This window comes from Phoca vitulina, unplaced genomic scaffold (genome assembly GCF_004348235.1).
Source record: "Phoca vitulina isolate PV1807 unplaced genomic scaffold, GSC_HSeal_1.0 scaffold22, whole genome shotgun sequence".
In the NCBI taxonomy this organism is placed as follows: Eukaryota; Metazoa; Chordata; class Mammalia; order Carnivora; family Phocidae; genus Phoca; species Phoca vitulina.
In genome coordinates, this window is record NW_022589725.1 from 45,125,618 (window position 1) to 45,147,585 (window position 21,968).

Below are 21,968 nucleotides of genomic sequence, written 5' to 3' on the forward strand. Positions count from 1 at the left end.
ATTTAATTTTTTATTTAATTTATTTTAAATCTTAATTTATTAATTTATTGATTTGACCTATTTCTCTAGTAATTACTGATGTTAGTATCTTTTCATGTATTTCTTGGCCATGTCATTTTTGTGAAGTATCTGTTCAAAACTTTTGCCCATTTTTCTCTTGTATTGTTAGTCTTTTTCTCATGGACTTGAAGGAGTTCTGTGTATAACCTGGATATGAGTCTTTTGACAAATACCTTCTCCTACTTTGTAGATTACCTTTTTACTCTCTTAACATGTTTTTGACGAACGTAGTTCTTCATTTTAATACAATTTTGTAATTGTTTTCCTTTATGGTATATATTTGTTTTAGTCTATTTAATAAAGTTTGGCTTTTACAAAGGTCATAAAAATGTCCTCTCATGTTTCCTTCTAAAAGCTTTATTGTTTTACTTCTCACATTTAGATCTACAAACCACCTAGAATTGATTTTCATGTATGGTATATGATGAGGTGAGAATTAAGCTTCTTCCAGCTGGATATCCAATTTCCAACACTATTTATTGGAAAGGTCATACTTTCTTCTTCTCCATTGCAGTGACACGTTCTTCGTAAACCTGACGGCTGTCTCTATGTGGTTTTGTTTGTGGAGTCTCTCTGCTGTCTCATCGAACTATTTGTCCTTGCACAAATACCATACTGCCTTAATTAATATGCTCTTATAATAAATCTTGATATCAGGTAGTTTACGTTAAAAGCATTCAGACTTTGGGCCATAAACAACCAGGGGATAACTTGATCTGAACTCAAAAAACTTAATTTATATGCTAAGTGCATGGGAGACCAGACAAAAAGAGGCCAGAAGTGAACAGATCTGCTAGAAAGTTCTGCAATGTTACACTTCATCTGCTGTGGATGTGGAAGAAGTAGGCATGCACAGTAGTTTCTAACTAAAAATTCTTTGACTTAAAGATTGTAAGCAGTTTATTCACTGCTTACAGTTGCATTCAGTAACTGTATGTTAAATTAATAACTGACATTGTTAACTAGGGTGCCTTCCCCATCCTTAGTCCAAGGTGATGCTTCAGCTGTGGATGATGGTGCTACCACGACCAGCAGAGAGCGTGGGGCAGGCAAAGCGTGCAGTGCCGGGCAGCTCTCATATTGGCAGAACCTTAACAGGTGGTTGGAAATGAGGGACTTCACAGAGAAAGATTGTGAGTTAGTGCTGAGAACTTATGAGTCAGCCAATGTTCCAAGATTAAAAGCACTGGAGTAAGTGAGGTTGTCAAAGAGAAGAGAGCAGAATGAAGAAAAATGGGTTGAGATTATAGAAAGAAAAAAAAACTTTGGAAAACAGGAGGAAGAGGTGTCAGTGAAGAAGCATTATGAGATTCAGAGTCAAAGAAGACAAGAAGACATTAGCAGGAGGGGTGGTTAGGGTGCCTGGCTATACTTAAATTCCAGAAAGAAAAGCATTGTGTCATAAATAAGGTTGCGAGTTGGCAGAACTGTAGTATCAGAGATTATTTAACACAGGGATTCAATTTCCAGATAGCCAAAGGCACAAGGGAATATAATCTGCCTCCATGAAAGTATGCCCTCTGTAGGACAAGGCAAAGTATAAATAAATACACACTTAGCTAGGCCCTAGACTTTGGTTCTGTCCTCTATGCATTTAGGTTTTACTGAATACAGTTTGGGAATAAAGGCAAGATGAACCAGCATTTTAAAGCACTTACTATGTACTAGGCAAGGTGTTTTCATTAACACTGCTGTTTTTAATCTTAAAACATTAGTTGGAGACAGGAATTGTCACCCACATGCAGAAAGTGAGTCAGGCTAAGAAGCCAAACAAAGGAAGAACACTAAAGGAGCAAGAGTCTATTTGGAGCTGGATGCATCTGCTCCTGAAGCCAAGTTCCCACTTTCCCACAGGTCCAGGTGTTTTAGATTCTCTGCCAGACAGAATCGCTACAGCAGCGTGAAATCCAGGTTCTGCTGCCAAGCTCAGTTACCGACAGGCGTGCACACATGCTGGGCAGTGAACTCAGAGGAAGGAATAGTATGTTCGTCCAAACAGCCCTCAAGTTTGCATAAACTCAAGGGAACTGAGATTTGCAGAGAGGTCAAAGCCACATTTGACCTTGTTTACATCTCTTCCACCTCAGGTGAGGTCACAGGTCTTGCTCCTGTTTAGTACCAGTTCTTACAGGAATGGCTCCAACTTTACTGCACTGATGGCCAGAGCACCACCAAAAGGGCCCTTACCTGCTAAAGGACCCGCGTGCCTCAGACACAGCAGTAATTTGAGCCTCTGCAATTGCCATACCCAGGGAACGCTGCCCTGCTTCCTTGGAATGCACTTTATGTGCCCACTGACTCTTGATCAGGCCTTTGGGCTGCTGATTTTTAGCTGGAACTTGAAGGTAAGAATATGGCTTAAAAAAAATCCTTAACTTACCGATTTTTTTTATTTTTACTATGGTAATGTAGGTACTGCTGTACAGATAGAAGTGATTAAAGCCAGAGACTATATTAACGAACCTAAAAAATAAAAGGTAACACCATATCAAAAATTAATGATGTAATGTATGGTGATTAACATAAAATAAAATTAAAACAAAAAAAATAATAAAGGTATTTGTAACAAACAGACAACAACCTAACAGTGTAAAACCTAGAAACTCAGGACCCAGAGGCAAAAATCTCCAAAATCCCTGTCCTATAATCCCAACTCTCCTTCCCACCCAGATCTTCCCCTACATGCTGAGCTTGTAGGGAATTGGAGGGGGGATTGGACCAGGTCTCTGAGCTCCAGGAGGAGTAATCCTAGGACAAGTGGCAATTTTTGTGCCTTTGTGCCTGTAAAGGAAAAACTCATCCTGTGTTCTCCTTTATGCTACTTAAATAGCATACTTTATACTTCTGTGACCAGATATGGGTCGGGGAGGAAAGGGTTCCCCACACCAAGCAATCCTCAGATTCTCTGGATACTGGCAGTTCTACAATTTAACTCAATTCTGACACTCTTTATCTGGAGACAGCATCAGATCCCACAGGTTAAGGGCTCAGTCCCACAAGACTGCCCCCCAACCCTGACTTCAGATACCAATCACAAGTTCAGGTTATAGCATGTGTTTCTGACCAACTGCCTTTAGATTGAAGGTTCTCATGACCTCTTCCTTGAATTTGAGTAATTTGCTAGAGTGGTTCACAGAACTTAGGAAAACACTTTACTTACTAGATTACTGGACTATTATAAAAGATAGAATTCAGGAACAGCCAGATGGAAGAGATGCATAGGGCAAGGTATGTGGGAAGGGGTACAGAGTTTCCATTCTCTCTCCAGGGACACCACCCTCCCAGCAGCTCCACATGTTCATCAGCCTGGAAGCTCTCCAAGCCCCATCTTTTTGTGGTATATTTATAGTATAGATTATATTTGTGTGTTCCCCTTAATATATATATATATCAATATATATTTGAAAAAGACAGATGTAAATACATCAAAATAATAATTCCTAGGTGATGAATTTTTCTTCGTACATTTGGGCTTATTCCAAATTTTCTGGTATATATATGCTCGCAATAAAAAACGGGAGGGGTAGTTTTTTTAAAAAAAGAAAGTGGAATTTGCAGAAAGACACTGGCTACAACCCTGGACAAGTCATTGATCATGTGACTCCTATCTCCCTCATATTTATGAGTGCTAATTATTCCTTCCTAGTAAAATCATAATATGAATTAAAAGAGAAAAGAAAAGCTTTTTAGATCTAACATAGGAGGGCTGTATGGAATGTTAGTTCTCTTCCCTCCTCTCAAAGTTGATCACACAATAATTTCAGTATCACCCAAACTACTTTCTTTGACATATTGTCAACACAGCTGCTTCTTACACTTGAAATTTTTTTCAGAAATGGTTCATCTTTCATTTTCTGAAACTTAGTCTCCATTCTAAGGGACTTGACTCACTCTGAAAGTAGAAGCCACCTTGAAAACAAACCTCATTACGTGGCACTAACTCCCTCTCACCCACTCCTTGGAAAGGCTGGGCCAGATTCTTTTATTCAATTTCCAATAAGTATGTACTATTACATCTCCTATAAGGATCCTTTCAGCTCTAAAGTCCTGGCACTTATTTTATGCAACAGTTAAAATGAGTTTGAGCACTAAGCCCAGCACATGGCTATCTCAATAGCCAATTATTCTGGAGTAATATGGCCCACTTCTCCTGGCTTCCTCATTTTGTGCATTTAAAGCAAAAAACCTGATTCTAAAAATAGGCATAAGATTTAAATGAACATTTCTCCAAAAGAGATATATGAATGACAAATAGGCACATGAAAAGATGCTCAGCATCACTAATCATTAGGGAAATGAAAATCAAAACAACAGTTGGAATATCATCTCATACCTACATAAGGATGGCTATCGTAGAAATTAAAAAATTTTGAAAACATGTACTTAATAAATAAAATAGGTAATAAACAGAAAATAACAAGTGTTGGCAAGGATGTGAAAAGATTGGAACACCCGTGCCTTTCTGGTGGGAATGTTAAATGGTGTAGCTACTACTGAAAACAGCATGGCAATTTCTCAAAAACTTAAACGTAAAATTACCATATGATCCAGCAATTCCAGTTCCAAAGAATTGAAAGTAGGATCTCAAAGAGATATTGGCATACCCATGTTCATAGCAGCGTTATTTATAAAATCCAAAAGTTGGAAGCAGCCCAAGTGTCCATGTATGGATGAATGAACAAACAATGTGGCATATACACACAATGGAACATTATTCAGCCTCAAAAAGGAAGGAAATTCTGACCCATGCTACAACATGGATGAACTCTGGAGACATTATGCTGAGTGAAATAAGCCAGTCACAAAAGGACAAATAGTGTATGATTCTCTTTATATGCAGGACCTAGAGTAGACAAATTCATAGGGACATAAAGTAGAAGGGGATAGGGGGAAAGGGGCAATGGGGAGTTAGTGTTTAATGGCATAATTTCATTTTGGGAAGATGAAAAGTTCTGGACATGGATGTTGGTGATGGCTGCATAACAATGGAAATGCACTTAATGGCACTGAACTGTGTACAAAAAATGGTTAAAATGGTGAATTTTATGTTATGTGTATTTTACCACAATTGTTTTTTTTTTTTAAAGATTTTATGTATTTATTTGACAGAGAGATAGAGAGAGAGAACAAGTAGGCAGAGAGGCAGGCAGAGGGAGAGGGAGAAGCAGGGTCCCCGCTGAGCAGGGAGCCCGATGCGGGGCTTGATCCCAGGACCCTGGGATCATGACCTGAGCCGAAGGCAGCTGCTTAACTGACTGAGCCACCCAGGCGCCCCTACCACAATTGTTTTAAAAGTCCCTTCTATCCTCTGCCCGCACGGACTCCCCCTCCCATTGCAAGACAGTATGGCCCTGGCTACAGCGTTGGAGGTACAGCTACAACTGAGAGAGGTTGCGGGGGTCCCCCTGCAGGCTAGCACTGTGGACAACTGGAGCCACATCCAGAACTTTGAGGCCAAGCCAGATGATCTCCTCATCTGTACCTACCCTAAATCAGGTGACAGTGGGGCCAGGGGGACAACCAGACTCTGGCTTGTGGAGTCAGCAAAGGTAGCTCACATCAGTTAGAATCCCCCTTCATACAGTGTTTGCACTCATTCAAGGAGAGCTACTCCTTCTCACCGTACCATGACGAGGTGATCTTGGGATGCTCGTGTCCTGGGTTTATCCAGGGTCAAGCATAATTGTCCCTGGTTAGAGGACCCAGCCTGCTGGGCTCTGTCACGGGCTGCTCTTGGGTGACAGTGTCATGTGCTTTGCCTCTGCTGCTCCTTCTCTCCATAGAGACCTTGTGGGTTTTTCCCACATGAACATCCATCTGTTGTAGCTGACAGGATCCTGACCTGAGGGGAGGTTGAACCAAAAGCCATCAGTCTACATGTCCCCTTTTCTCCCCAGAACACTTAAGACTGATTGTCTAACTGGTTTCTTCTTCTCGCCCTTTCCACTTGGGCCCCAGGGACCACATAGATTCAGGAAATTGTGGACATGATTGAGCAGAATGGAGATGTGGAGAAATGTCAGAGAGCCATCATTCAACACTGCCATCCTTTCATTGAGTGGGCTGGGCCGCCCCAGCCCTCTGGTGAGAGCTCCTCCCTTCCTGTCCTGGCTCCTTTCTCTCTCTTCTTTTAAGACTTTATTTTTTAGAGCAATGTTAGGTTTACAACAAAGTAGAGGCAGAGATTTCCCACACATGCACAGCCTTCTCCATTATCGATATTCACCCCTCCCCCAGGTGGTGCATCTGTTACAATTGATGCCCCTACACGGACATGTCATAATCACCCAAAGCCCATAGTTCACATTAGGATTTGTCCTGGATATTGTATATTCTATGGGTTTGGACTAATGTACAATGACCCGGATCCAGCACTGCACTACCATACAGAGTAGTTTCACTGCCCTAAAAATCCTCTGTGTGCTACCTGTTCACCCTCCCTACTCCCCAATCCCTGGCAGCCACAGATCTGTCTCCACAGTTTTACCTATTCCAGAATGTCATATAGTTGGAATCATATTGTATGTGGCCTTTTCAGACTGGCTTCTCTCACTTAGTAATGTGCATTTCAGTTTCCTCCATGTCTTTTCATGGCTTGAGAGCTCATTTCTTTTCAGTGCTGATTACTATTGCATTGCTTAGATGTGCCACAGTTTATTTACCCATTCACCTACTGAAGGGCATCCTGGTGGCTCTCCTTCTTCCTTTCTCTTCTTCTCTCTCCTGTCTCTGTCTTCTCCCCTCTGTTTTGTCTCTTTTTTCTCCTCTCTCTCTTGCTCTCACTCTCACTCTCATTTCTGTCACCATATGTTTCCTCCTCCTTTCTTCCTCTTTGATTCTTTCTACATATTACCTAAGGTTATTTGCCAAAAGTGAATCACCAAGTAAAAAGGAATCTGCCTTATTTTCTTCTTAAATGCTCCCTCTGCTGTAGAACACACAGAGAGGTTGGAGAGCTATTTATGGAACAATTCACTCTTCTCCTTACTCCACCCATGCAAATGCTCAGTGCAGTCAAGGAAGTGCCAGATAATTAGCAAACATAATGCATTTGCAGCCAACTATTTCTTTCTGTAGGGAAAACTTTTTAGGGTAATACTTAACCTAGAAATTTTTTTCTTCAAAACAAAAAAATGACAAAAAGACAACCAGAAGGCAAAGGAAGCCATTCCAGGTAACTGGCAGCTGCTGGAAGCATTTTGCAGAACAAGGATAGGAGGAAGGCCTACTTCTCTATGTTTCAGGTGGAAACACACCTAGCTAGAGCTACAAAATTATAGGCAATACAACTCTAGTGTTGAAGTCTAACTTGGAGCAATTGTGGATAAAAGTCTGATAAATCTACAAATGCCTTGAGATAGAGAAGTTCTTGATCTGACACCCATAATACCTGAAACCAGCACAAGGGTGCATCCAAGTTAGAACAGCCTTGAGGCATTTGCTTGTCCTTATGGTTCTACTTACCCAGCTGCTCAGACTCCTCTGGTCCTCAGTTCCTGTCTGTCTGGTTGACCAATAGCTTAGCAATCCAGTGCCCGGTCTGACCCCTTTTCTGAACTACCTGTGGGGCTCTGACCCCCCACACAGGGCCCTCTCTGCCTGCTTAACTGTGATCCCACTCTGTGTGTAGTCAGGGCCTTCCATTTTTGTTGGTGTCTGGTATTCTGATCCCTTGAGCAGCAGGATGGCATAATGGTTAAGGACTACCAGGGTTTAAGTCCTGATGCCACCACCTGCTCAGTGACCTTTAAGAAGTTACTTACCCTCTCTCTGTTACAGTTTCCTCAGATGCAAGGTGTCAGTAGAATTAGTGCCTACCTCAAAAAGTCATTGTGAGGATTAAATGAGTTAATGTGTGTAGAAAGCTTAGAGCAGTGCCTGGCACAGAGTAGATCCTATTTACGTGTTAGGTATTACTGACCACTTCTTAGGCTAAATCTTTTGCCCCACAAGGGCATATGTTCCCTGGGTCATCCACGCCCAGCTTTTGATCTCACTTCTACATCCCACTGTGCCACCATTGTCTTACCTCTGACAGTTTGGGACATTAAAGAGAGAACAAAAAGCCTAAGCATGATTTCTAGTGAGGCATCCTTGGCAGTGGGGGGCAGAGTGTGCAGCCACTAAGTTAGCATAAGAAACAAGATAGAACTTCTCTCAAGGCAATGCCAGCAGCTGCAGAATTCAAGAAAGGATGATAACCAAGAGCCCAGCATGGCATATCATATACAAAACAAGATGGTTCTTTAAAAACCAAGGTACCCCATGTCCAAAAAGGTGACAGTTACAGGCTTTATGGTCTTTCCAGCTACAAACAGACAGAGGCCAGGTGGAGACTCAGCTGGGCAGTGGTTTTATTTCAGGGTAGATGGTCCCTGCCACCGGAGGTAAGGGCTACCATTAGGAGGGCAAGGTGGTTGCTGAAATAGACTAATGGTTATTGGTCAAGTATACCAACCACCCTCAGAGGGTTCAGGAGTGGGTGGACACTGCTGGATGTAGTGCAAACTTGTGTCCCACATGGCCAGTCTCCCTCCCAGGCCTCCTTCCACACCCCCTGCTCCAACTCTCAGCTACAGAGCTGTTTGACATCAAAGGTATTGCATATGTGACCTAATGAGAGCAGGGCTGGGAAAATTTTGAAAAGGGGTGTGTGTGTGTGTGTGTGTGTGTGTGTGTGTGTGTGTGTGTGAACTAACTGTATACAGGTTACAACCCCCTCAGCTCAACAAGTATTTATAATACATGCCCTGGACTGTACTTCTAAGACTCCACACCTCCACTTGCCCTCAATAATTCATGGTCCAACGGAGGAGGCAAATGCAGACTATATGGTGACAAGCAGTGGGTATGTTGGGTGGAGGTTAGCATAGGACACCATGGTCAGGGTGAAGAATGTGCTGGAAGACCAATGCCTGCAGAAGGTGACACCTGCAGTTACAAGCGGCTACTGCTGTTGCTCTGTCTCTCCTGCCAGACTGCAAGCTCCTTGTGCAGATGAGAAGGGCCAGAAATGACTCCATTGGCTGCCTTCTTCCACAGGTCAGGCTCGGGAACAGACTTTGTAACCTCAGGTGTTTTCATGGACACTCTCTCCTGCACTTCTCGACCCTGAGGCTGAGCACTCATGGCAGAGTGACAAGGGAATGAGACCATCCCAACCAGCTCTTCTGGGGACTGATGTGAGACAGAAAGAGAAGAGAGTGAGAGAGAGAGAAGAGAAAATGTATAATTTACCTGAACCTGTAAAGAAAACATTGGTGGAATGCTCTATGTAAAGCCCTAAACCTGCAAAATCTCTCTCTGCTCTAGGGGTTCTTTGGCAGCAAATTTTGAAGCTGGAGGCCAGTCAAGCCTGCCAGGAGGACTGCATGTAGAGGAGGAAAGCCCAAGCCTACCAGCCTCCTTCCCACTCAGGGGTCATTGGGCCACGGAACTGAGGGGCAAACATGCTCAGGTCATCACAACCTTCCTCTCTCTTCTTCTTCCTTCTCACCTGGACCCCTGGAAAACCTCCTTAGTTTCTTGCATTTAAAGGATGGTTATGCACTTAAAGGATGTTTGTGATGTTTTAGTCAGATTTTGCAAGTGTTTTATAACAGGAGAGGTCTTCATAGTGTCCAGGCCACCATATTGCTAACAGTGGAAGTGTCTGGAGAGACTCCTAAAGAGCGAGCCCAGAGATGTAGACAAGAAAGATGAGGGGCCTGGAACAGCAGGACAAATGTAAATAGCTCTGAAAGGTAACGTGTGAGCAGGAGACATGGTGGAAGCTGCTAGAGACAGGACAGTTTTACAGGTCTTGATAAGGAATATGGACTTTAAGTATAGACCAGTGGTTTTCCAATTTTTCTTTTCAGTACCAAGATTTTTTTTTTTTAAGATTTTATTTATTTATTTGACAGAGAGAGACACAGCGAGAGAGGGAACACAAGCAGGGGGAGTGGGAGAGGGAGAAGCAGGCCTCCCGCGGAGCAGGGAGCCCGATGCGGGGCTCAATCCCAGAACCCTGGGATCATGACCTGAGCCGAAGGCAGACGCTTAACGACTGAGCCACCCAGGCGCCCCCCAAGATTTTTTTATTAAAAGAAATTATTGGGCCCTATGATCCAACAATTCCACCTCTGAATATATGCCCAAAAGAATTAAAAACAGAGACTGGAAAAGATAACTTGCACACTCATGTTCATAGCAGCTTTATTCACAACAGCCAAGGATGGAAGCAACCCAAGTGTCCATGGACAGATGAATGGATAAGTAAAATGTGATACATACATGCAGTGAAAGATTATTCAGCCTTAAAAAGGAAGGAAATTCTGACACCTGCTACACCATGGATGAACCTTAAGGATATTATGCTAAGTAGAATAAGCCAGTCACAAAAAAAAACACTGTATGATTCCACTTATATGAGGTATCCAGAGGTAGCCAGAGTAGTCAAAGTCATAGAATCACAGAATCAGAAAGAAGGGTGACTGCCAGTGGCTGGGGGAGGGTGCAATGGGGAGTGAGTGTTTAAAGGGTACAGAGTTTCAGTTTTGCAACATGGAGAGTTCTGGAGATTTGTTACACCACAACGTGAATGCACTTAGCACTACTGAGCTGTACTCTTTAAAAGGATTAAGATGGCAAATTTTACTTTATATGTATTTTACCACTATTTTTAAAAACTATTAAGGATTTTCAACATACAAAGTAAGCAAAATCAAAGATGACCAGAATGAAGCACATCCTTTCAACACCACCCTGAATCCCGCCCCTCAAACATACAGCTTGGGGAGCAAGTGTAAAAAATCACCTTGAGTATAGAAGGTTTCCAAACAGAAGAGGCACAGGGTCTGAGCTGCTCAAAAGCAGCAAAAATTTGAAGGCACCAGGGAACATTTACATTTTAAGGTATAGGGAACAAGACCAGTTCCAGACCTACTCCTTCCTAGGGTGAAGGGCCCTGTCTTCCTTCTCTTTACTGGGACCTGCAGAGACTCTTCCTCCTCGCCAGGCCTGGGAGAATAACCAAAGCCATATGCTCAGACAGACCACATGTACAATTTATATCAGCCAGAGGGCAGTTTGCACTGACAGTGACCTTCCCTGGGATCCAGCTTTTTAAAAGTCAAACAGCATTCCCAGGATGTCTGTCAGGGGCTAAGAGAGGCATTTCCTCCACACCTTCCTTTCTACCCCACCCCCATCTTTGGAAAACCAAGCACTCAGGGGAGAAGAGATGTGGAAGGCCAGTGTGTAAGGCTGCTTCAGAGCCTAACTTTTGATGCTGACTCATTTCTCAGCACTAACTCTGCTCACTTTGCATAAGCCTCTGATTCCACTAGAATGGAAGCTTCTTAGAGAGAAGGAGCATGTCTCCTTTAACTTTGTTGCCTTTTCCCCTGCATTAGGTTCAGGCCCCAATTCCAGTTTGTGTGTGTGGGCTGGGGAGGGGATGTCCTTCACACCAACAACAGATTCTCTCTGACACCAGCCAGGTGTCCTACAACTCAACTCCATTCTGACACTACCTACCTGCTGATAGCATCAGATCCCACAGGTTAAGGACTCAGTCCCACGAAACTGCTCTCCCTGCACTTCAGGTGCCAACTGCAAGTAGTAGGTCCCCAGGTTACCCACAACTTCCGTCCAACTTGACTACTAATCAGGGGTTGCCACAAGCCCCTCCTTGGCCAGATGGGAGAGATGCCCCAGACAAAGTATAGGGAGAGGATGAGAAGCTTCCATGCCTTCTGTAGGCACCACTCCCTTCAATCTCCATGTGTTCACCAACTGGGAAGCTCTCCAAATCCTGGACTTTGGGGATTTAATGGGGGCTTCATCAGGCAGGCATGATCCATCGTTTACTCCATTTTCAGCCCTTCTCCCCGCTCTGGAGAATGGGGGGCAGGCCTGAAAATCCTAAGCTTCTAATCATGGCTGGTCTTGCTGGTGACCAGCCCCCATCCAGGAGCACCCCCTGGAGTCACCTCATTAGAACAGGACACCCCTAGGGCACCTGGGTGGTTCAGTCAGTTGAGCATCCAACTCTTTTTTTTTTTTTTAAGATTTTATTTATTTATTTGACAGACAGAGACAGTGAGAGAGGGAACACAAGCAGGGGGAGTGGCAGGCAGAGGGAGAAGCAGGCTTCCCGCTGAGCAGGGAGCCCAACAGGTGGCTTGATCCCAGGACACTGAGATCATGACCCAAGCTGAAGGCAGACGCTTAACGACTGAGCAACCCAGGTGCCCCCAGCGTCCAACTCTTGATTTCAGCTCAGGTCTTGATCTTGGGGTCATGAGATCAAACCCCACATCAGGCTTCCCAGTGAACGGGGAGTCTGCTTGGAATTCTGTTTCTCCCTTGCCCTCTGCCCCTCCCCCTGCTCTCTCTCTCTCTCTCTCTCACTCGATCGCTCTCTCAAATAAATAAATAAATCTTTTTTTTAAAAAAAAGAACAAGACACCCCCAACCACCCTTATCAACAGGGGTTTCAGGAGCTCTATGCCAAGAAGCAGCGGCAGAGACAAATATAAATTTTCTATTATCTCACATTCCCTAACCTCAGTCTAACACAATGATTGCACAAAGCGGGTGCCCAATGTTTTAGAGCACAGAGTGGAAATCATGACTCACATGCCATCAAGTACATATATTTTTAGAGATGAAACAAGTGACTAGCACATAGGCCAAGTACATGGGCAGCGTGCTGCAGACACGCAGGGATGGGTACTGGCTGGGAGGTGAGAAAGGCCTGTGCTCTGCACCCCTTCCCCCTGCCCTTCCACAAGACCTAGCTTGTCCATTCTCAGCTTCCATCTCCTCATCCTGAAAGTGACAGATTAATATAAGCTCCCTTCTAGCTCTCAAGCTGTAGGAGTCTACAGACGTGATGGTAATCTCAAAATCCCAAAGAAAGTCAAGAGATAAGGAGAAAGATGGGAGGTGATGGGACATTCTGGACAGACCCCGGAATATAAGTTCCCCCATGCAATATCTGTACTATGCAGATGTTTCCTCTTGATTTACTTTAAAGGGGTGGAAAAAGCCAAAGCAATGCCCTCTCCACGGATACTAACGACTCACCTTCCAACTCAGCTGTTGCCTCCGTCTTTCTGGGAAAACAACTGCAAGGTAAGACAGCAACGGCTTCCCTGGAGACAGGTGAGAGATTAGGTCCCTGGGAGGAAATCCCCCAGTCCCTACAGTGTCATCATATTTGCTCCTTCACCATCTCTGAATTGCTGATCATCTACTGTTGATCAGCAATAAGAGAAAATGTAAAGTTCTATCTATATTCAGCAGGATATTTACCTGAACGATTGCAAGCAAGACATGGAGGCAAAAGCCAGACTGAATTTTTGGAGAGAACTAGAGATAATGAGTGTCCACAGTGACCCAAGGGTGTGGGCAATTAAGACTTATAATAGAGCAGAGAAGAAAAACTGAGGGGAAAGAAAAAAGCCCTGAAGATCATTTAAAACGGTAAATAGATGGAGCAATATTTCTTAAGGGGAACACTTGGCCTCAGCCTCTGGTAAACTCTGGGCTCTTCACTTTATTTATTCTGGGACTTTATTTATTCTGCACTCTAACGCCTAATCAGTTCCTGGCACATAGAGGATGTTCAAAATGTGTTTGCTGAATGAATAACAAGTGAGCAGCTGTACAATGAATGGAGGCAAGGGAAGAAACTGAGATGTCAGCGAGCATTGGTAAGAAAGTTTTCTCAAAGGTGGGAATGAAGGGAACAAAGGGCTTAGAAGGGCGTATTTCTAGGGAACAATAGCAATTATGGGAGTCCTTTCAGTAAAGTTGTATAAGGGAACAAGAACCTCCATTTCTGGATTGTGACCACTAAGTGCCCTGAAACCTTCTGTATGAAACACCTAGCAATAACACATAACACATAACAAGTTGCCTTTGTAAATGTGTAACTGAGATCCAGAGAGAGTAAAGGAAATCCCTAAGTTCCACAATAAAGGGAGCTGAAACTAGAGAAGAGGTCACTGAGATTGGAGCTGTGCTGTGGGTTCTTTGATGATCTGGAGAATCCGGCAGCATGAGTTTCAGTGACTGCACGGGGTCCAAGCCCAGAGCAGAAGAAACCAGAAAAGTGAGGAACCAAAGGTGGGACAGCTGAAGGGCTTCATCCTCAATGGATGGGTGGAGGGGGCCAAGGCAGACGCCAGGAAACCTCTTTGTCTTGACCTGGACTCTCAGCTGCCCTGAAAATGTGTGGCCATAGGCCTCCTCTCTCAAGGGAGGAGATTCAGTGTTGTAATTCTTGCATTGTCCAAGAAGCCCCAAGCTGAGAAACTAGCATAAGGTGGTTGCCATTGCCAGCACCCCCAGGATGACCCACAGAAACAAACATGGGGAGGACACAGCTTCAGCTTGGGCAGCCAGAGTTCCCGCTTGAGTTCACACCTCACATTACAAAATACACAAAGGAACAAGCCAGCACAAGAAAGACAGTGTGCAAAAAGCGCAAACAGCAGGGTTACACCTCAAGGATTTCAGATATTAAAATGATCAGATATAGAAATATAAGAAGAATGTTGAAGTTGTGTAAGTAAATGAAAGATTGAATCAAAAATAAAAGAAAGGACACTATTTTTAAAATGGAATTTCTTATTAAATTAAATAAATAGGATTTCTGTAACTGAAACAATATATAACATTTGCTATAAAAATTCAATGATAGGTCTCTGGTTTGCCAGCCCTCAGGTGACTCTTCCCCAGGGACTGAGGAAGGTGATTAGAGCAAGTGGACAGTGGCCCAGAGTGTGAGAGCCCAATAGGGGAGGCATAGGCTCAGGACTGGTTGGCTTGCATGTAAAAAGTGAGCTTGATAGTGAGTTGTTACTATCTGTAGTAACCAGCTAAAACTGGTAGGGGCAGACCATCCAGGATCGGCAAGGCCCCAGCAAGGTCAGCAATGCTTCTGATTCAAAGCATCAGAATATGGAAAATGGCACTATTGACATTTTGGGCCAGATAATTATTTTTGGTGGGATGGGGCAAGGGGCTGCCCTGAGTATTGTAGAATATTGAGCAGCATCTCTGGCCTCTACTCATTAGATGCAAGTAGCACTATCACCCACAATTGTGACAAGCAAAAATACCTCCAGGCATTGCCAAATGTCCCCTAGCATGCAAAATCATTCCCAGTTGAGAACCATTTTAGGGTAAAAAACCAGCATCACCATGAAATGACTAGTCACAGATCCGAGGTAGCTAGTCAATGAGGCCAGCTCAGGATGATGCTGTCAGAATGTGAGTCAAGTACTTAGCAGTCATGATGAGATTAAAGGTCAGATTTGGATAAAGTGAAAGGCTGGGAGGGTAGAAGGATACAAGGTTATTGTCAAAATGAAACCTAAACAGGATGCTTTGTAGAGCAAGAGTTGAAGTGATCTGAGATGAAAATAATAGAGTTGATGAGAACAGGGGAAAAAATAAGACCATGAAGCATCCTGCTTTTCCAGGAAATGGAGATTAAGGTATTAGGAGGATCATCAGCATGCATGTGGAAGTTGCTGTCTGATGCCATAGTTGCTACAGAATGATTGGAACCTGACAACTAAAGGGGCAATCAGGAGTCAGGTTACTTACTAGGACTGAGTTTGGAATAGAGGAGAATCAGCAGAGAAGCAAAGACAGCCAGAGGAGGAGGGGTTCACCAGCCAAGTCGAACTGCCAGCACAGGAGAGCTGAGCCAGGTGTACAAAGCTGCTCTTGGCATGGAATTCACCTGAGTGAATTCTGTGAAAATTCACTTTTCATACCATCTTTTACCCACCTCTCTCCTTACCCCAAAGTTCCTTTATGTAGCTCGAAATGCCAAAGACTGCATGGTTTCCTACTACCATTTCCAAAGGATGAATCAAATTCTTCCTGACCCTGGTACCTGGGAAGAGTATTTTGAAACCTTCATCAGTGGAAAAGGTAAAGAATAATCCTTCACATCTTTGCATGCCCACTCCAGGTAGGTTCAGTCTAGGAATCAAGCATAACATTTGATTCCTTAGAAGGTTGTGTTCCTCCTTAGGCGTGTCCTACCTCAGACTGGGACTGGGAGGAGCAGGCTGACTGAGTTCAGAGTGAATACCCACAGTCCCAGCAAAAACCTCTCACCCGATTTGAAAGCCTTTATGCTGGGTCACTTGACCTGTAGAGTCCCCTGCATTCCAAAGGGTATCCTTGTCCCAATATCAGGGCATATATGATTATACACAATGAATATGAAGCCACTTTAGGTAGCATGTTGGGATAAATTACCCCAAGGCTGTACCGTACCACATCACCCTCCAACTCAAACACATCAGGACTCAGGACAGATCTGAGGCTTTGGGTGATCCTTTTGTAGACTGTTCTGTTTCCTGTGTCTATTATAGTGGGCTGGGGTTCCTGGTATGACCATGTGAAGGGATGGTGGGAGATAAAAGACAGATACCAGATTCTCTTCTTCTTCTATGAGGACATAAAACGGGTGAGTGAAAGCCCTTTGGAAGAACCACTCCAGCCTATTTCTGGGCTGTGCTTCTGGGAGGGACAGCCTGAAGAATTTAAGAGTGTCCTGATACCTTTTCCCATTCCAATGCAATGTTACTGTCACCACAGGACCCAAAGCATGAAATTCAGGAAGTGATGCAGTTCATGGGAAAGAACTTGGATGAAACAGTGCTAGATAAGATTGTCCAGGAGACATCATTTGAGAAAATGAAAGAAAATCCCATGACAAATTGTTCCACAGTTCCTAAATCTATCCTGGACCAGTCCATTTCCCCTTTCATGAGAAAAGGTTTGTGTGGCTTCAAATACTATGTAAATATAAATATAAATCAAACACTCAGTTTGTCTAGTAATATACTGTCTGCTTCTTAGCAAGAAGATGTTAGGTTTTACTAGTTTCAAGACAGCACATTTAGCCTATTAAAAATAATCTGCTGCTAATAAGATGGGGATTTGATCTTGTTACAGAAGAGAGTTCTCTGGGGTATCTGGTTGCAAGAAACAGAGTCCTTCTGGCCAGCCCCAATATGAGGGGCTTTCTAGGAGGGGTCATGTGCTGGTGTAAGGGTAATGTATTCTCACAGGTAGTTAAGAGCAGGAGAAATCATTGGTCCAGACTTCATGGGGATCCCTGGATCTCAGGATTAGGACCTCAGGAGCAGAAGGGTACAGCTCTTTGCTCGAAGGCTCCACCACTTACAGGACTCGGCTGCCCTCCACATGTCTGCTATGAGTGCCTTCCTCCAGTGATCAGCTTCCTGTCTCTGTCCATTACACCTTTTTCCTACTTTATAGCTTCTGCTCACTCAGCTTCTGCTCATAGCTTGGTCCTGATCATGGCTCAGACCTGCTCTACATCATGACTTCAATTATAACTACTGTTGAGCACTGCCTTGTTCTCTTAATATTTTTTAGTTCCAGTTCCCAAAAGAGGAATTCTAAGTGACCCAGCTAATACTTTTTGAGGGGAAAAAAAAGCTTTATCATTTTTTAACTTAAAAAGTAATACATGTCATTGTAAAAAATTAGATCAATATGGAATTATATTTTAAAAAGTTTTCTTCACCCAAACCCCATTCCCCAGAAAAGACCACCAACAGTATGGAAGTCCCCTCCCTCTCTGTTTAAAAACACAGACTTCTGGGACATCTGGGTGGCTCAGCCAGTTAAGCATCCAACTCTTGATTTCTGTTCAGATCATGATCTCAGGGTTGTAAGATCGAGGCCCACGTTGGGTTCCATGCTGGGCGTGGAGCCCACTCGAAATTCTCTCTCTCTCCCTCTGCCCCTCCCCCTTCTCTCTCCCTCTCTAAAAACAAACAAACAAACAAACAAAAACAGGGACTTCTTTTTCACACCAGAGGAACCATGTCTGCTACTGCTTTGCAACTTTTCTTTTTTTAATTTATTAGTTTATTTTGTTTTTTAATTTACTAGTTTATTTTGTTTTAAAGATTTTATTTATTATTTGAGAGAGAGAGCACAGAGAAGCATTTTGTTGCATTTTAGAATCTACAACAGCATCCCATGCTAGTGAAGCAAACCAAACAATGCCATTCCTTTTCTCTTCAGATAATCAATGGCAATGATTTAGCAAGAAGCCCTTCTTTAGATCCATACATACCTATCTTTCTATACACCCTCATTCCCTCAGGCTCATACATTTGCAAACAAAGATATATACCATGATGAAAGCTAAATGTGGTCATAATATACTCCTTCATTTACCAGAATTATCAGACATCCCTCCAGGGCAAGGCATGTAGGTCCATGTAGCTCACTGTTTTTAGTGGTCTCATGTTGTACCAGAGTATGGATAGATACATCATAACTCATCCAACTATTCCCCTAGTGAAGGGCACTACAGTTACTTTTTTTTGTCCAAATGAATAATGCTACAGTAAACACCTTTGTATGTATGTTCTTATGTCCCAGTGCTTTTATTTCTGTTGCACAACTTTCCAGAAGAGGCAGAGGGAGGACAGAGTATTTCCCCTTTTTAACATTATTTTAATAGTTACTGCTTAGTGAAAAAGCACATACATATACAGTACTATCTCATTCTCATTTTTCCCAAAAGTTTTTTTTTGTTGAGATGTAACTTACATACAAAAAAATGCACAGCTCTGAAGTAAGTATACAGTTGAATGTGTTGAAAAATGTATACACCCATATAACCAGCACCCCAATCAAGATATGAAACATTCTCATGTCTCAAAAGTTCCTTCTCATGGCCCTTTCCTGTCTATCTCTACCCTCAGATACAACCACCCTTCTTATTTCTGTCAATATAGATTGATTTTGTCTGTTCTTGGACTTCATATAGATGAAATCATACAGTATGTACCTTCTTATGTCCGCTGTCACTCAATGTAATGTTTTGAGATTCCTCCATGGGGCTGTGTCAGTAGTTCATTCCTTTTCATTTCTGTGCAGTAGTCCATTATGTGAATATACCACAGGTGGGGCCAAGGCAGTAGTGCCTTTGTGTGAATTGTCTGCCTGAGCTAGGAGCCCACCCCCTGCACAGAGCCCTCCAGGGCCCTTCTCAGAGCAGAGAGCTGCAGAGGATGGGTGTGCATTGAAGGGGAGGTGGAGCAAGGCAGGCATGTTGTTGGGCCACAGAAACTTTCAATCAGAGTGACAACCCCATCTTGGTTTTCCTCTTCTAGGAACTGTGGGGGATTGGAAAAACCACTTCACTGTGGCTCAGAATGAGAGATTTGATGAAATCTATAGGCAAAAGATGGAAGGAACGTCAATAAATTTCTTCACAGAACTCTGAGCAAGAGGTACATAGGTAGTGGATGGCAAAAATGGGGAAGCGATCTTCAGTCCTTCAGCCCAGCCCAAAGAACTCTGAAAGCATTTTGTAAAAGTATACAATTATGGTACCACTGTCTCTGTGATTATTAACAGTATGTACCAGTTTTATTTTTTAGACTGATCATGTTTAATGCTATTTTCTCAACCATTCTTTCCAAAGTAAGAAATAAAGCGGCTTAATAAAGTAAAAGACTTGAATACTGCAAGGAATTTTTAGGTCTCCATTATTCTGGAAAGCGCATCCTACTTTCTCAGTCTGTAATATAAAATACCTTGGGTACAAATATGCAAATATTAGGTTATATCTATATTGATAATATGAAATCTCTGACATCTGTCCTAGCCATTCAAAGAAAGCTCCAGCTGTGCTAGGTTCTGGGGTTCCACCTGATTACAATGGAAGGGACACCTTGAGGGCAGTCCTGGTGCAGTCAGCCCCAAAAAAACATGCTCCAAATGCAATCCCTGGTGGTGAGGAAGAAAAGGAAAGCGCATGGAGGGGGATGCCAGAAGACAAAAACCTGATTAGGAGTCATAGTGCTTAATTACAGAAACGGAAAGTTCAAGGGTGTCCGTTCAGAAGCCTGAGTTGTATCCTGGTAAAAGCAGAAAACACAGACAGAGGAGCAGCATTGACAAAGTTAGCCCAGGCATGGTTGTCAGACTTGGAAATAGCATCAGCTGCAATGCTGTGCCCTCTGGAGGCCCGCATTACCAAGCTACGTGCCCTTTTCACTGGTTTCCCATATTTACCCTGCTGTAGCCCTGTTGCTCCATATTTATTTGTTGATTTACTTGTCTATATCCCCCCACTTGATCATAAATTCTTTAATATTTGGTTCCATGTCTTATTCAACATTTTACTCCCAGCATGTAATGCAGTGCATGGTACATAACAGGTGTCCAGCAAACACTTAGTAAATAAGCAAATGAATGCATAGATGAATAACTACAGGAAGGTGTGCACATTTCAGATCACAAATTCCCAACTTTGAGTTCCAACTTAGTGGCATTCCAAAGCTGAGGGCAGTAGAAGCAATTTGCCTCAGGAGAAGGCAATAAGAGGCTGAATTAAGCCAACTAAAATTCTGACTGCTTTCTATTATCACCCTTCTCTGGCAGTTCTAAACAATGTCAGTGATAAAATACTCTGGGGTGAAGGGGGAAGATCTTCTATTAGCTCTAAATTCTATTTATTTTTATTTATTTATTTATTTATTTATTTATTTTTATTTATTTATTTGTTTATTTATTTATTTGAGATGGGGGCGCAGAGGGAGAGGAACAGAGAGAATCCCAAGCAGGCTCCACACCCAGCAAGGAGCCCCACGTGGGGCTCAGTCTCACAACCCTGAGATCATGACCTGAGCTAATATCACGAGTCAGATGCCTAAGCGACTGAGCTACCCAGGTGCCCCTATTAGCCCTAAATTCTAAACAATTGCTTTGTTACTATCAAGTTTTAGTCATATCTGTGTAACTTCAAATTAACACCTTTTTATTGGGTAAAAAAGTTGTCTATATCCCCCACAGCTGGCAATTTTAGATCGCTGTTTGGTTTCATGTCTATTTAACTCTGTATGGAAGTTAATTCAGAGAACACCCAGGCATAGAGCCAGCCTCTGTAACTAACACACAGATGCAGCTAGGCCTGCTTCCTTTCAGGGTTAAATTCATTACAGTTCAGGATCCTTCAAGTTCACTTCAGGTACAATTTGTGTCTCTGCTGTATATGAATATCCCTGTGTTTAAACAGTAGTAGATTCAGAACAATGATAGCATAGTGATTGTAAGAACAAAGAAGCAAAATTTGAATTTCTTCAATTCTGTTATTCTTTGTGACTTCTCGGAGTTTTTGTTTGTATTCAGAATTTAAAATAGTGAAATTTAAAGAAGTGTGAACTGCAAGATATAAAATTTTTGTTTAGTAAGTGCAAAGTTTTGTTATTATAGGAAACAGTTTACTGATTTTGAATAATATGGAATTTTTTTTAAATTTAAAATGGAAACTTACTCTTTTCTCTAATTGTTAGTAATGGTTTTAAAACTCAAGAGTGAATCAAGAAAATGAAACATTACATCAGTGGTATGATATAGTAATTGAACTGTACAGGAAATGTAGGTCATCTTTAGGCAAAACACTTCTTCCCTGCCCCCCACCCCACCAAAAGAATACTTATAGAAATTTTCAACAAAAGAAAACTATGGTAAAACTGTGCAGGATTCCAATGAAGATTAATTTATAAAGAAGAAGGGAGAAGAAAGGAAGGAAAAAGGAAAGAAAGAACAATAAGAAAAGACAAGCTACCTAACCCCACATGACCAGTTTAAATTGCTTCAGGCCCTTGATCCACTTACAAAGAAAGCCAGAACGCTACTCAGCCCAGTCACAATGAGATGTGTTCTTAGGTCTTCTGGTGAACCATTTCAGAGCATGCCAGGAGTTAACACACAATATCTCCCATTGTGCTTATTCATGATGTGATAAAATAGAAATTGCAGTTACAATCAATAGCTACAATCAACAGCACTGCAAGTGAAATCATACCCCCCCCATCCTCTCTTTCCAGTGAGGC

At 42.7% G+C, this 21,968-nt stretch overlaps 1 protein-coding gene and 1 long non-coding RNA gene across 4 annotated transcripts in view; one reads left to right on the top strand and one right to left on the bottom strand.

Moving 5' to 3' along the window:
• Positions 1-21,968, bottom strand: part of LOC116641756 — a 268,059-nt gene that overhangs the window by 83,157 nt on the left and 162,934 nt on the right. The gene's annotated exons all lie outside the window — the stretch shown is intronic.
• Positions 5,352-20,595, top strand: SULT1C2 (sulfotransferase family 1C member 2). Its single transcript, XM_032419671.1, is given in 7 exon segments — positions 5,352-5,556; positions 6,019-6,144; positions 13,085-13,182; positions 15,873-15,999; positions 16,449-16,543; positions 16,675-16,855; positions 19,239-20,595. Coding segments are annotated over 7 exon segments (891 nt in total). The 5' UTR covers positions 5,352-5,405; the 3' UTR covers positions 19,352-20,595.